General features: G+C 43.6%; 1 protein-coding gene across 1 annotated transcript in view; it reads left to right on the top strand.

The window, feature by feature from the left end:
* Window positions 1–8,894, top strand: part of APLF (aprataxin and PNKP like factor) — a 172,804-nt gene extending 163,910 nt beyond the window's left edge. Inside the window, exon 12 of the mRNA XM_066594839.1 lies at window positions 6,298–8,894. Within this exon, the coding sequence (XP_066450936.1) occupies window positions 6,298–6,512 (215 nt within the window). The 3' untranslated portion in view covers window positions 6,513–8,894. The remainder of the gene's footprint in view (window positions 1–6,297) is intronic.
* The last annotated feature ends 4,234 nt before the right edge of the window (window positions 8,895–13,128 follow it).

Here is a 13,128-nt window from a genome sequence, read left to right as displayed (position 1 = left end):
GCACAAATAAGCATGCAGAGATCTGTCCCATCCATCCACGTTATGCGCCATATTTCTCCGGTTAAATTACATTTGCAAGGGATTATTATTTAAGTGATTCCAGGTTCCTGTCTGTAATTCCGACTCTGTGTGGATCAACATGATACAAAGTACCGCTCTGGCATTTCCAATACTAAAATGTCACTCGTTACATCTTGTTTTGATAGCTGGTTGTGCTCAAGGCGTAATAATCTGAAGTCAGATGTATTTTGGGGAAATTCATCTAGAAACTATAATTTATTACAATCTTCTGGAATTCTCTTTTGGCGTTAGACATAATCCAGTGATATAAACCCTCGACTTCACTTGTAGACTGTTAACCCCCCACTCTCACTCCCATCCACAATTTTCCCCCGCATTGTTCTAGTTGTCTCCTATGTTTTAGTAAATACTTGTATTCTCCATTAAATACTAATAACCTATAATAACTTTTTTTTTTTAATGATCACCTATAGGATCAATGGGGGACTGCCACTTGGATCCCTGCTGATCCGTTGATTCCTGTGGCTGCGGTCACTGCGGTCAGAGCAGAAAGCACTGACCCTAGCACAGCGGCCCAGGTTGGTACTGGAGCGCAGCTCCCATTAGATTCAATGCAATACCCACCTGGGCCACTGCGCTATTGTCAGCACATTCTACTTTCTGCTGTGACAGCAGCCCAGGGAATCAGTTGATCGATGGGGACCCCCCACTTGGATTCCTGTCAGTCACGAATACAAAAATGATTTAAAAAGTCCTGGAATATCCCTTATTTAATTATAGTTTGGGGCGGGGTTAAAGGGGTTGTCCCGCGCCGAAACGGGTTTTTTTTTTTTTCAACAGCCCCCCCGTTCGGCGCGAGACAAACCCGATGCAGGGACTTAAAGGGGTTGTCCCGAGGCAGCAAGTGGGTCTATACACTTCTGCATGGCCATAATAATGCACTTTGTAATGTACATTGTGCATTAATTATGAGCCATACAGAAGTTATAAAAAGTTTTATACTTACCTGCTCCGTTGCTGGCGTCCTCGTCTCCATGGTGCCGACTAATTTTCGCCCTCCGATGGCCAAATTAGCCGCGCTTGCGCAGTCCGGGTCTTCTCCTCTTCTCTATGGGGCTCCGTGTAGCTCCGTGTAGCTCCGCCCCGTCACGTGCCGATTCCAGCCAATCAGGAGGCTGGAATCGGCAATGGACCGCACAGAAGCCCTGCGGTCCATGAAGACAGAGGATCCCGGCGGCCATCTTCAGCAGGTGAGTATGAAGACGCCGGACCGCCGGGATTCAGGTAAGCGCTGTGCGGGTGGTTTTTTTAACCCCTGCATCGGGGTTGTCTCGCGCCGAACGGGGGGGGGGGGGGGGGGGGGTTAAAAAAAAAAAAAAACCGTTTCGGCGCGGGACAACCCCTTTAAAAAAAAACCCGCACAGCGCTTACCTGAATCCTCGCGCTCCGGTGACTTCTTACTTACCTGGTGAAGATGGCCGCCGGGATCTTCTCCCTCGGTGGACCGCAGGGCTTCTGTGCGGTCCATTGCCGATTCCAGCCTCCTGATTGGCTGGAATCGGCACGTGACGGGGCGGAGCTACACGGAGCTGATCTCCGGCACGAGCGGCCCCATTCAGAAAAGAAGAAGACCGGGACTGCGCAAGCGCGTCTAATCCGGCGATTAGACGCTGAAAATTAGACGGCTCCATGGAAACGAGGACGCTAGCAACGGAGCAGGTAAGTGAAAAACTTCTGATAACTTCTGTATGGCTCATAATTAATGCACAATGTACATTACAAAGTGCATTAATATGGCCATACAGAAGTGTATAGACCCACTTGCTGCCGCGGGACAACCCCTTTAATTTTAAAAAAATATAATACTTCAGAAAATCCCGTTAACCCCATGTTCGATTTTTGCTTTGATTTTTGCAAAAATGCTGCAAAAGCTGAAACTGAACAGCATCATGGGAATAGGGCCATAAAGCTCTGCATTGTTCTGTCCCTCTGTTATTCTTCATGGAAATGTGTGTATAATTTGAGACACGAGAGCGTTACCATTCCCCTTGTAAACAGAGCATGTCCCTACACATACAAACCACAGAAAAGGGCAGGTAGAGGCACCGGATCCTTCAGCATGCAGACAGCCAAATTGCTATGTGAAAGGGGATTGCACAGACGCAAAATACTGATGAACAACCACTCACATATCTACCGTTTTGCACCAATTCAATGCTTCCCCACATAGCAATTTGGCTGTCTGCATGCTGCAGGATGCGGTGTCTATACCTGCCTTGTATTGGTATACCAGTAAACATGGCCGCATTCTGTGATTTATTTTTAATTGATTTTTCCCTTTTCTGTGATTTGTATGTACTATTACTTTAGAGACTCACAAGAAAACAGGGTCCTTTGTCGTGGGCTTGCAAGCTTATGTATTTTTGCCAACATAATAACGAATACCTCATATCTATCACTATTTATTATTATTTTTGCAGCAAGTAGTTTGGCTTTAAATGTTCTGGGAGCCCCGGGTGGCAGTGCCAGTGTGGTTCACTTTTGAGGTGCAGGGCAACCTACCAGGTTGAATCGTATGTAGCATCCTTAATGGTTTGTAAGCCTTCGTGGTGCGCTACACATATTGTTTTGCCTGGCACTCTTTGTATGCCTTATTTAACACTAGCGAAGAGAGAGACCTAATTCAAAAAGATCTAGACAAGCTTGCACAGTGGACGGCGACTAGGAGCATGGTATTCAATAATAAATAAATGTGAAATGCAAAGTCCTACATCTGGGCAAGAGGAATTTAAAAAGCACATACAGAATGGGAGGAATTGGGCTAAGCAGCAGCACATGTGAAAAAGACTTGGGTATATTATTAGATCACTGACTGAACATGAGTCAGCAGTGTGATGCAGTAGGAAAAAAGGCAAACACAATTCTGGGATGTATTAAGAGAAGCATAGAGTCTAGATCGCGTGAGATATAATCCCCCTCTACTCTTCCTTGGGCATACTGGAATACTGTGTCCTGTTCTGGGCACGCCAATTTAAAAATACATAGACAAATTGGAGCAAGTTCAGAGAAGAGTTACCAGGATGGTGAGCAGTCTGCAAATCATGTCCTATGAGGAACGGTTAAAGGATCTTGGAATGTTTAGCCTGCAAAAAAGAAGGCTGAGAGGAGACTTAATAGCGGTCTACAAATATCTGAAGGGCTGTCACAGTGCAGAGGGATCAGCCCTATTGTCATTTGTACAAGGAAAGAGAAGGAAACTAAAAGGGAGAGACCGATAAGATATTAGACAGTGAGGGTGATCAATGAGTGGAACAGGTTGCCACGGGAGGTGGAAGTGTTTAAACAAAGGCTGGACAAATATCTGTCTGGGATGATTTAGTGATCCTGCACTGAGCAGGGGGTTGGACCCGATGACCCTGGAGGTCCCTTCCAACTCTGCCATTCTATGATCAATGGTCAAATATAATACTAAGCAGACACTCTGCTCCAGTATATGGTAGTTATGTGAGTGGTTATTCATGAGTATTTTAAACCTGTGCAACGTTCTTCCACATAGCGCTCTGCCAATCAGCATCCTGAGGGATGTGGTATCTATACCCACCCTGTATTTTGTATTGGTATACTAGTAAACCGATAATAGCAGAGTGTAGGAGGATGCTCTCCAACGATAAGGGAAATGGCAGTACACAGTTTTTGTCAATGTATTCATACATTTCCAATAGGAATAAAGAGGAACAGCATAACATAGAGTTCTATGAAACAATTATCCAGAATTGTTTTATTGTAGTGAATACAAGTATTTACTGAGACAGACATATTAGGAGAGCTAGTCCTCTTTAAAGGGAGTTTTCCATGACTTTAAATTCTTTCACAACCCCTCTGTCCTTCCTGGTTGCTGCTGATGTATTGGCCTGAAAAAGGGCACTACATAGCGCTGTTTAGCTGTGGGGCTGATAATATAATAACCGGCCCTAGGGGTTTAATCTGAGTCATTTTGCACAAGTGATGCAGGTAACCTAGCAACCAGTTAGGTCATTTTTATTCGGCTGCACAGTATAGAGAAAATGTCTAGAGAGTCAGGTGAAGCAGGTAGCCTAGCGACCAAATAGGTTGTGATTGGCTGCAGACAGACTAGTCAGGTGACTGAGGCAATATATAGGGGGACAAAACGGTCACAGAAAAAGGAAGAAGGGGAGAAGCAGGAGATAAGCGGAGAAGGAAAGACAGCTGTGACAGTAAGTAAAGGGGGGTCTGCTGTCACAGTGAGGAGAAGAGGAGATGCAGAAGACAGGAGAGATAGAGCGAGAGAGCTGAGATGAAGAGAGGGATATGAAGAGGGAGGGAGAAAAGAAATTCAGAGTAAACTCCCAGTATAGGAACGTGTTATACACCAGTATCTTCATTGTTGCAAAGTTGTATATAATTCGCTGGAGATATCATTTGTTACTCACTATGTATGTTGAAGAGAATTACCTCATCTCCCCGTCTGACGCAGAATATCTGGCTCCGTGTGTTATTCAGCACCTCACTACTACAAATCGTGCCCACGGGCACTGGCATCTCGAACCACAACAATCATAATTGCCCACTAGTAAGCCCACCATACTCACCAAGACATGTGTCTGCTGCAGCCAATCACTAGATATAGAAGGTCACTGCTGTGGCCAGTGATTGGCTGCAGCAGTCACATGTCCTGATCAGCAGCAACCAGGAAGGACAGAGGGGTTGTGAAGCAATTTGAAGTTATAGGAAAGCCCCTTTTAAGGCTGTGTTCATCCCTCCATTGCTTGGTTTTCATCATGATTTCCGACATAAATGCCTGAACACATAGCACAGCATGCTTCAGTATTACCCATTATAATCAATGGGACCAATCAGGTGCTGCTGGTTTCCATAATTGGATAGATCTGGCATGTCAGAACCACAGACATGTGAACAGAGGCTGAAGGGGTTTTCCAAGTATCAAACATTGGTATTATTTGGGGGACTGGGAGGCAATGAGTTATTAACAAAAAATGTAATTCTCACCTCTCTCTGCTGTCCTCTGCCTGTTTCTTCTTACATTTGGTGCAGTGTTCACAAGCAGCCAATAGGAGGCCCTGAAATGTCCCATAAGTAGGCCAGTGTCTCTACATGTGAACCTAAAGTAACCTGTTTATGGGATATAGGAAAGACAAAAAGCCCAGTGATGTGACGGGTCACACGATGTAGCGTCGAAGCACCGAAATGGCACTTCAATGCCATTCTGAGTGTATTGAAAGGGGTATTCTTGGACTTAAAAAAAAATTCTATGATTGACCGAGAACCGCTGCTTGGATCCCTGTCTATCAGTTGATTGCCACTGTCACTGCGGTTAAAGCAGAAAGCACTGACCCTGCACAACGGCCCAGGTTGGTACTGAAGCGCAACTCCCATTGAATTCAATGCAATACCAACTGCACTATTGTCAGCGCACTCTGCTTTCTGCTGTGACAGCAGCCCTATCAGCTGATCAATGGACACCCTCCACTCGGATCCACCTCGGTCTTGAATACAATTTTCTTTTTCCTTTAAGTCCTAAAATACCCCTTCTTTAATAATAATTTGGGGTTAATTATTTAAAAATATAATACTTCAGAAAACCCCTTTGATGCCACAGGATGTAAGTTTACATCATGGCTGGGTGGTACATAAACATAGGTCCTGTGGATGGTGTGGGCTCAGAAGTGAGCCCACATCATTCCACAGCGGGAGGCATCTGTGACTGAGCCTGGCGCTGCAACAGAGGCGATGGATGAGAACAGCGATCCCTGTTGTTAACCCTCTCTACACTCCACAATCTATGTACACTGCGACTTGTAAAGGGTTCACAGAGGGAACACACTCCCTCTGTGATCTCATCGGCCCTCCCCTATATAGTCACGGATGGCCTCGGCCTGCCATGACCTATGATCGCGATTGTAAGCGATAATGCAATGCAGGGCTTCTGTACTACAATGCCTTGTCATAGTGATAATAGCTTTTATGGTTCAAGTCCCCTGCAGAGACTTAAAAAAAAATATTTTTAAAAAGTAGTGTACAAAAAAAAAAAAAAACATTTTCCCCACTTTCCCATTTGTATAAAAAATGTTAAATTCCACATATTTGAGAATCCTTCTGGAAACTGTCACGTTTGTTTTACTAAAATAGGCCGTGCCCTTAAGGAGTCCAGTCCGTTTCAGTTGCCACGTACCCAATATCACTGATTAACTTACTGTATAAATTCCTAAGGTAATTCCGGTTTTCATTGTTTTGTAGCACAAAGAAGTGTTTTGGATGGTGACAGCGACGATGACGGAGTACCGAATGAGTACCATGACGAGGATAGCTTCATTAATGATGATTCTGAAGAAGAGGATTTTGACCTTACAGATGAAGATTCAGACTGGATGCCGGATTCCCAGGATAAAAACAGTGAAGATGTGAAGGATTTGTTAAAAGAAGCCAAAAAATTTGTGAGAGGGAAACGCTGATTCCGCCTTTAGTACATGCAGCGTTCTGCAATGTAGTAATAGGTGGCTGTGGTACTGTTGTATCTTGCCCCCACCACAGGATCGGGTGTAGACAAGCAGTAAGCCCACAAACAACACCCACAACTTCATTTGCTGCCCATGAGAATGGGTGGAGGCAGAGTACATGCCGCCAACTGTTGATAGGCTGTTCCGTATTCCTCTGCCACTGCACTGACTGACATGTGAGCTCCGTTGTCCCTGCTACTATCGCTGGTCGGTGGCTGCCCTTTGCTCAGCGGTGTTGGCGCACCGCAGTGCAATCTATCTACCTTCGTAACCCCGATGTCACTTTGGCCGCTAGTAAGCTACCCTCCCTGCTCGCTTAACTGCCTCCTGCGCTCTCCCTTCTCCGATCCTGGTTGCGGTGCTTTAATAGTCTTACCCCGCTGACACTTAGCTTGCTGCTCAGGTACCCTCCCAGCTCCTGTTAATGTTGCTGCCTCTGCCAGTTGTCCCATCCCAAGTGCGCTGCTGATGTAATTCTCGGACCTTCTGGCCTGCAATCGGCGCCGCTGACACGTAATCTCCACAGTCGCTTCAGGTCACTGTACTTTCCCCCACTGTCAGTCTCCCCGCTTTCTGTCACCGCTATTTGGCCTGCGCTGCATCCGATCAGCAGCTGTTAAAGGCCGCCAGAACAGCGCTGCAGGTCGTGGTCACTGTAAGCTAGGGGGCTGTAACGTGGGTGTTCCCTGTCACTATGGCCAGCCAACCCCTGTCTCCACCCCTAATTCCGGTGGAGAAAAGATACAACAGTAGCGGCGGCTGCCTTATATTTTTAGATGATTTGCTGACATTATTCAGGAATATATATATATATATTATACTTATTATAAGATAAAGTTAATAAGTATCAAAAGCTTTAATTTTTTAAGCATATTATACTGTTATTTAACACCTATAATATACATTGCTATAGACAATCTGTATACTGTCTTTATTTGGATTGTACATGTACAAATGTGACTACTCTTAAAGGGAACCTGTCGGCTCCTACGATGCCCATAATATTAAGGGCTCTCACAGGATAGGGCACCCTGAGTCCAGCAATGTGACTTTCATACTTGCTTGCCTCCCCGTTCCCTTGCAAAACCAGCCCTTGGTCCACTGAGCAGGCTGCTCGTCATTGCACGCACACACACTATCCTTTCATTATGGATGGTGCCTTTGTACGCAGGCACACAATGAAGGGAAGCAATCTTCTCAATGGACCTGACTTAATGTTTGGTCCATTGCCCTCCGCACACTGCAGGTTTCCAGTGCTGGAGAAAAGAAAGCAGCTTCTGAAACCAAGCCTTGCTGGACATTGAGGAATGCTTGGGAACATAGTCCTGTTGGAAGGTCCGGTGACTCCCAAGCTTCAAGATTTTCTGATACTTGAATGAATCCATCGTACTCTCCACACACAGCAGATATCCTGTCCCAGAGGAAGCAAAGCAACCCCAGAGCCTCACTGAACCACTCTCCATGCCTTACTGTCGGAAGCCTTTTTTTCAGCATTTACTTCATTCTTCTTCTTCCAGACATACCGATGATCCATAAGCCTGAAAAGTTCCAGTTTTGTTTCATCGCTCCATGGAACAGAATCCGCAAACTTCTGTGACTTATTTATATGCTTATTAGCCTATCTGAGTCACCTTTTCTTGTGCTTTTGGGTCAGTAGAGGTGTATGTCTTGGAGTTCAGGTATGAGGACCTTCAAGGTTTAGTATGCACCTTACTGTGTAAATGGAAACCGCAATGCCTGCTGCCACCAAATGTTGCTGCTGGTCTATTTGAAGTCACTTGGGTCTTCGACCACCTGCCTCCTCGAGAATCTGGTGGTTGCCGGTGATAGCTTGCTCATTCTGCCACGTACAGATAGTGTTAGTCAGTGTTCCTTTAACTTTGAACTTGTGAACTGCTTCCAACTGTATCTCTACAAACATTCAGTGCCTTTCCTATATTTTTGTATCCTTTTTCTTGTTTGTGCAGGGTAATGAACTCTTAACCACTCTTTTTAGCCGTATTTCTAATTTGCAGGCAAACATCACAATCAGCAAAGCCCTAACCAGTCCGGGTATTTGATGCTTTTTTTATCTCAATCACACCTGATGTAACTAATGAAGCCCTTGATTAGTTGCAACAGGTGTGCTTGAGACAATACCTGATCTGCAAATATGTGCTCTAATGTGGAATTCAATTTAGCGGGTTGTATAATTCGGAGACTGCATTAGTTATTACAAGTGACATTTTGTAATAAATTTGGAGAAACAACTTGTTATATTAGTTCTGTTGAGCTATATCTAAATTGTTGTTCTTTGATTGTTTGTAAGTTTGGAAAATAAACCTAATTTGCAATGGGGGTTGGCTAATTTTAATTGCAACTGTAGTTCTTAGTAGTGGCTAACCGTACATTGGGGAAGGCTTGTGCGAAGTTCCATGAAGTTGTGATGTCACAATAGAGTTCATTATAAATAAAAATAATATCAGATAGACAAAAAAATCTAAGAACATTCCCCCGAAAGTAAATCTTGCAAGAAATGTTGGCTATTGACTATAAGCATCCTTATTATTGCAAACGAGAGCAGAAAACTGTTCTATTACTTGTTTGTGTTAATGGACACCTTAAAAGCACTTGCGATCTACTGTATTCATCACAGGAAAAAAGTGTAACATCACAAAATCAAGGTCTGGGCTAACACAAAGCCTGTACGGTCATTGATGCATTTTGATCTACGGTTACAGGCACTCTATTTATTTATTTGATCCTATCTCTTTATTAGCAGCAGTCATTTGATTCTGTCTGAGTTTTGCATTTCTACGACTCCCCAATTTAAAGGGGCAGTCCAACTTCTAGAATAGATTACCTTTGCTCAGGATAGGTTATCAGCATCTGATCAGCAGGGGTCCGCTACCTGGGAACCTTTCTAACCAGCTTATCATCTGAATGTTGATGTTCTAATGTACTGAGCTGTTTTTTTGCTGGAAGCAAACCGCTTATGCACAGTTGCCCCGCAGGGGTACTGCAGACTGATTCTCATTCACTTCAGTGGAAATCAACTGCAGTATGACATCAGGTCAGTGCACAATGTATGGAGCTGTCTGCTTCCTGCAAGAAAGCAGTCTGGACCCCATGGATTGTCTGGAATCTTCAATTATTTAATTCCCCATTGTTTGAACTCTGTTCTCACCCCCTCAGATAATCTGGAGATGCTGCATCTGTGGGATTGTATATTTGCCTGAATAGCTAAAACAATAAGAAGCTTCACTTAATAGAAGTTGCTGTGGCCACTGGTAGCTTTGTTGGTTAGGGACAGGAAAAGAATACAACTGCTAATGGCACATCCTTGTCAGCAAAGGAGAGATAACTGGACCAAAGCTGCATTTCTCATTTTATCAGAAAACTAGTGAATATTGACGAACCTGACTTAGACAGGATATGTGAATGCAAGAATCCTATTCCTTAACAATTTTATTTCCAATACATTTTATATATTTGTGAAAAGTTTAAGCATGGTTATTTATGTTTGTCATGTCCAGCAAACCTAGCTGTGTGGGGCTATACAAGGATTCTGTTCTTTTAGATTTTATGGGTTTGATGATTGTTTTACCCTATCTGAGAACATTTTTCAACAAGGTTATGAGTCTTGTATTTTTATCTAGTTTAAAATTGGGTTTTGGACCCAAATAACAGACATTGATTGTTAGGTAAGATTGGGATTAGAGATGAGCGAGTATACTCGCTAAGGCACATTACTCGAGCGAGTAGTGCCTTAGCCGAGTATCTCCCCGCTCGTCTCTAAAGATGAGTGGGGCGGGGAGCAGCGGGGGAGATCTCTCTCTCCCTCTCTCCCTGCCGCAACTCACCTGTCACCCCCGCCGGCCCCCGAATCTTTAGAGACAAGCGGAAAGATACTCGGCTAAGGCACTACTCGCTCGAGTAATGTGCCTTAGTGAGTATACTCGCTCATCTCTAATTGGGATTAGTAATGAGCGAACTTTTAAAAAGTTTAGTTCAGAGGGTTCGACAATTTTTTGAAACAAGTTCTGTTTGTCTAAATTAGTTCAAACCAAACCAGTGTATAACACTGGCTAAGAGTCATAAACCCTGTATAACCCTTTCAGAGTTCTGTATATGGCTTTTATGGCTCTTAGACAGTGTTATATACCAGTGCTGAGGACTAATGCTAAGCAAACCGAACCAGTGGAGCCATGTTTTGAGTAGAACTTTGCTGAAATCCCGGTTTTGGTCATGCCAAACCAAACTTTTAGGGAAGTTTGCTCTGAAACGGGGTTCTACTGCTTCAATTCTTTCATCACTAATCATGATGTTGCAATGGCCAATAAATCTTTAAATTGCCGAAATTATCCCTCTACTAATGCGTTGCAAAATAGCAAAAATTGAATAGCCCACTAAGCCAGTGCCCAAATGTCTGTCAGTGGAAGGGTCAATATAGATTGCTGTACAAAAAGTGGGATAAATATTGCCACCAATCTGCACGTCTTCCATGCAGACTTTGATACGAATTTCACTTTTGCCTTGTGTGAAGGCCTCAGGCCTGAATAGGATTTTGTCTTGTCTACCACTTCTTGACACAGCTAAACAGGATTTTCTGGGCATACTGCTAGCAGTACAACTCAGCAAAAAGTTACTAATCGCATATCCTGTTTAGCTGGAACTAACAACGGAATGTAACATTGGAATGAGATAACATCTCTAACTAACAATGTATGCTTATGTAAAAACAAGTTCATTGGGGATAAAGCCCGCCCTGCGACATGTTGCTATATAAGTTGTGACATATGTAATAAAGGTAGATTGCTTTGCACATAGACCTGTCTGTGTCACTGCTTTCTCCCGGCCAGGCCTAAAAGCTATTTCAATTTGGAACCCGACAGCATATGAAAGAAACCATTGAATTTCCCTATCACCTTGCAGTGGAATCCCTTTTGAAAATCTTCAATGTTGTATTATTTGTTTATTTGAATATTCCAGGAATTAAACATAAATCTAAACAAAATGCTAAGGTTTCAGACTTTTCCCCCTGATCTATTTTTTGCAGTTCGCTTTGGTTTGGGAAAAGAATGATTCTAAAGTAACTGTGCCGTTCTATGCATATAAAGTAATCCGTCCGTGACTCATAGTGTTCAGTGGAACACATTAGTTGTACTTTTTTCCACCTTGCTCACATTTCGTAAAGAATTGCATGGAATATTTACTCTTGAAATAGCTCTCCGGGAAGACGCTGTTTCTGTTGGAGTCACATATTTTTGTTTTTAACTATTTAAAAATGAAGTGTAATATGTGGTTATGGGCAATCCTTCCACTAAGCCTTAGCAGCTGCTGAGCCGAGTGGTTAGGTGGCTGGGCAGCGTTCTATCAACAGTGGGTGATCCAAAAACTGAACGGATAATTTACCTCATTGTATTTCTCCTCCTAAGTAGCAGCTCTGTTTGACGAAAAAAAGAGAAAGAGTTTCAGTGAGCAGCAGCGCAGTTTATAGGGAATTTGGTCAGGAGCGCGAACTTCAAGAAAGCACCCTGAAGTATACTGGACCTACCGACGCCAAAAAGACACTTGTGGCATCCTTCTGGTAAATGGGGGGGACCTATACATATGTTTGATGTATATTTCTGCTGCATAAACAAAATACACACAGAAAATGCAGGCAAACTGTCTTCTCCATTACTGATTTACATATACGAACATTTACAACTAATTGTGTATGTTGTAGAAAATCATTTTAGGTTATTTTGTTCACAATGGTCCATTAAGGTACAGAAACTGCAGATGTGTCAATCAACATGGGCATTGTATCCTTGGAAGGATGGAACGCTGAGTCAACCTTGAGCCGGCTACCTGAACCATGCGGGAATTGAACCCGCAACCTTCAGGTCATGAGCAAATGCTTAGGAATGCATACTGCTGCCTTAACGCTGCACCAAATGAGGCTCCCTGTAAGGGCTTATGACACGGGCGCTTCCGGGCACGAAGAAGACGGCTGCACCTGCAGGTATGGACTATTCTCTGCAGCGCCGGAAGAAAGAACATGTGACTGGCTCCATTGCCGGTCATGTGTTCTTTCTTCCGGCGCTGTGGGGAGCCGTTCATCCTGAAGTGCGACCGTCTTCTTCGTGCAGTAAAGGCTCAGTCACACGATGCCCCCTTGTGACTAATCCCTAATAGTAAGTAGTAGCATCTCTGTAGTATAGCGGGGTACCACACGTTCTGTGCTGTTCTCTACCTGTATTCTACTTGCATTCAAGAAGATTTTACCACCAGAGACCTGTATTCCCCATTCTCATTGAGGGCGTGACATATGTTAAAATAAATGAGATTTTTTTACAAGCTCATAGACAAGAAAATGTAGAATAATGAGGCATAATTATGACCTCCACATTAATATTAATAAACATGCATTAGACCGTTTTTGAAATTAAAGCCGACGGGATGTTTGGTATTAAGATCTAAAATCCAGCCAGCTACCTTGTGTAGAAAGAGCCGTATCCAATTACCACTTTCACTGGCGTAGGAATTTTCTCAATGTCATAAAAATGTAAGCAGGTAATATTTCTGCCTTGAATGCCAATAAAGG

The sequence above is a fragment of the Eleutherodactylus coqui genome, chromosome 3 (genome assembly GCF_035609145.1).
Source record: "Eleutherodactylus coqui strain aEleCoq1 chromosome 3, aEleCoq1.hap1, whole genome shotgun sequence".
NCBI lineage: Eukaryota > Metazoa > Chordata > Amphibia > Anura > Eleutherodactylidae > Eleutherodactylus > Eleutherodactylus coqui.
Note: the sequence above shows the minus strand (reverse complement) of the source record. Positions and strands in the feature narration are given on the sequence as shown.